At 34.8% G+C, this 3,105-nt stretch overlaps 1 protein-coding gene across 1 annotated transcript in view; it reads left to right on the forward strand.

The window, feature by feature from the left end:
- The window catches only part of LOC106458530 (multidrug resistance protein 1A-like), a gene marked incomplete at its 3' end in the record, with an annotated part of 31,178 nt that extends 28,557 nt beyond the window's left edge, over nucleotides 1–2,621 (forward strand). Inside the window, exons 9-11 of the mRNA XM_022384766.1 lie at nucleotides 1,477–1,590; nucleotides 2,078–2,188; nucleotides 2,496–2,621. Coding sequence (XP_022240474.1) covers nucleotides 1,477–1,590; nucleotides 2,078–2,188; nucleotides 2,496–2,621 — 351 coding nt within the window. The remainder of the gene's footprint in view (nucleotides 1–1,476; nucleotides 1,591–2,077; nucleotides 2,189–2,495) is intronic.
- Nucleotides 2,622–3,105: the final 484 nt, after the last annotated feature.

Genomic DNA, 3,105 nt, shown 5'->3' on the forward strand with positions numbered 1-3,105 from the left:
TCAGCACTCTTACTACATTTGCAACGTTTTCATGGTGTTTGAGTTTATTCTTTATTTTCTTGATTTACAATTAAAAAATAATAATTTTGGAGATGTTTTTCGAATATGAATACTCATTTTCATGTCTCAGCCACGTAATTGCCTTATGCCCTTCCTCTACCCTGTTACTTGGGCATTGGAGGGGGGGACTTCTATGGAGGGCATACAGTTCCTTATGTGTAGATAGGTAGAGTCTGATGCTTTTTCTTTTGTTGACTATGAGGCTGAGTTGTGGGAGATCAAGGACAGACTAGTGAGAATTTAGACCCTATTTTTTCCAGCACCTTCCTTTGCTCAGACAGCTACTTCTGATCCATCTGCTTCACCCTCTTTACAACTAGTATGCCATGTTTGTAATGTTTTGTGTATTTCTCCTGTGGATTATGAACCTTCACCTTCTTTATTGGGAGAAACTAGTTCATCTGATTAACTGGTCCTTTCGCCTTCAGCAGATATTGCTGTGCGTACAAGGAGATTTGCAGATCAATTAAGGGGGGGTGCCTTGTCCTCCTCGTTTATTGGACTCTTAGGGGTTAGACCCTCTAATTGGGGCTAAGGCAAAATGCCACTGTTCATCTTAATTAATCTCAGTTTCACAGAATTAGGCTGTCACTTACACCAGTATTGCATTTTTTATCATATTTGCAACAGTTTTCTGAAGCCTATCATGGATCCCCTGCTTAAATTTTGAAGGATCTTATTCATTAATTGACTTCCACTTTGGTCAGGTTATTGGCTTTTGCTCTCTCCTTGGTATCTTGGTTGTTTTGTTGCTGAATCTTTTGGAGAGAGATCCTTACTGAAGGGAGTCACCTTTTTATGTCAGCAGTTAATCTCAGAGAAGCTCGTTTTCTCAAACAGTCTATTTTTGCAGGAATTCCAGACTCCATGGAGTCTAGAGTAGATGTGGCTTATCTACATTCTTCACTTTCTAACTGGCTTCTCGACAGTCCCAAAGTTCTTCTACAGGATGGTTTACAGCATCTCCCATTTAAGTTTCCAGACCTCCTACTTTGGTGCCACAATCCATTGGAACATAAGGGTGAATTCAATCTTACCAGTGGGGATCCACTCCTAGGGTGGAGTATAGATTTCAGTGTTGGTGACTACCTAATGGGGTAAGGTCCTGTGGAGTCTCGTCTCAGGATATTTGTGTCAGTGTGGGGGACATTCACCACAGATCAGTAGGTCATTAAGTTCACGACTCCTCCTCCTCTGTCTCTAATACCAGTTGGCTTTCCACTTCCCATGGACCCTCTTGATATCAGCTAAATTGAACTAACTATTGATAAACACATAGAATTGGAGATGATGTTTAAAAAAAAATGTGTATTAAAATAAAAACTACCTTAAAATGTGTATAAAAAATTTAAGTATTTGAAAATGATTAAATTAATTGCATTGTGTGAAATGATGTATGTGTGTAATTACTTGTAGGTATTTTTTAATGTCTTAATGGGAGCAATGAACATGGGACAGGCATCACCATATCTTGAAGCTTTTGCAATAGCAAGAGGAGCAGCTGGAATGATCTTTGAGATCATAGAACGAGTAAGAGCAAAATCTTTCTGCTTTTGTGAATACTTAGGCTACTAATAGAACTGAACAAAATTCATGTCTCTTAGAATTCTTGTTGAACAACCTTGAGTTATTACTTAACTATTTTTCATCTTGTACATATGTATGTTAAGTAGTATTTCTTTTCTGGTTTTCACATTTTTTTAAGACAAACTTGAAACTACTGTAAGAATAACTTACTTTTGTATGACACTTGCTTAGCAACAATAAAATATGTCAGAAAGATAATGTGTGGTAATTGCTAAATAATATTAGAAATCCAAAAGATATGGATATTGTGCATTAATTAGCATTTAAAAGAAACAGTGATACCACTGTGTTCTACCATTAATAGGCTTATTCTTAATATTTTGGATTTTGATTCACTATCTGAGTACCAATACAACCTGAACAAATAAAGCAAATAAAAGTTCATAGAAATTTTTATGTGTAATTATTCTAATTGAAATTGTTTATACAGATTCCACTTATTGATAGTAGTTCAGAAACTGGTGAAAAACCTGCAACTCTAGAGGGAAATGTGGAATTTCATAATGTTCATTTTTCATATCCAGCTAGACCCGATGTTCCTGTAAGTAAAACAGTTGATGATGATGTTTAGCATTTTTATGTGTAGTTGCATATGTTATAAGAATATGTGCACATACATTACTCAAATAAAAGTCAATAAATTTGTTTATGAAACCACAATATAAACTTACACTAAACAGGTGATTTTTTGGACTCAATATATGAAGCTAGGATGTGCTGAAATTCAAATTTTACATTACATATTAAAAGAGTGGAATGTGTAAGTGTGGATATTACACTGTAATAACAATATACCAGTCTTTAATGCTTACTAGTTGTTGAACAGTTGCTAATTGTTGTTATTTAAGGTTCTTCAAGGGTTAGGTTTTGAAGTGAAATCAGGTGAAACTGTTGCACTAGTTGGAGCCAGTGGATGTGGAAAAAGTACAGTCGTTCAGCTTATACAGCGATTTTATGATCCAAAAGAAGGTCAGGTATGTGAACTGATTACACATTAAAATCAGTAAATAAAAAACAGATAATTTTATTTTACTGATTTGGTAGAATTATTTATTTCTCCTTTTGAACTAGAGCAGGCATGCTGTATTGTTTGAAGCTCACCTCAAAATGTTTCTCTGTAATTAGTGTGGGAGACTTGAAGTAAAATGCTTAATACTTTAGTTGTTTTGTTCCAGTAATGTATCTGTCATTTATTATAGGTCATGTTGAAAATGCATTTTGACCATACAATGCTCCAGATTTTAAAAAAAATGTTACCTGCAAAACTCAAAATGTGTGCCAGAAAATTTAAAAAAATGTTAAATTATCACGACAGATAGTGATATTGCCCAGTGTTTTACAATGATATCAAAGTTACTCAGACCACACACACACACACACACACACACACACACACACACACACACACACAACACACACACACACACACACACACATATATATATATATATATATATA

This window comes from Limulus polyphemus, unplaced genomic scaffold (assembly GCF_000517525.1).
Source record: "Limulus polyphemus unplaced genomic scaffold, Limulus_polyphemus-2.1.2 Scaffold480, whole genome shotgun sequence".
Classification (NCBI taxonomy): Eukaryota; Metazoa; Arthropoda; class Merostomata; order Xiphosura; family Limulidae; genus Limulus; species Limulus polyphemus.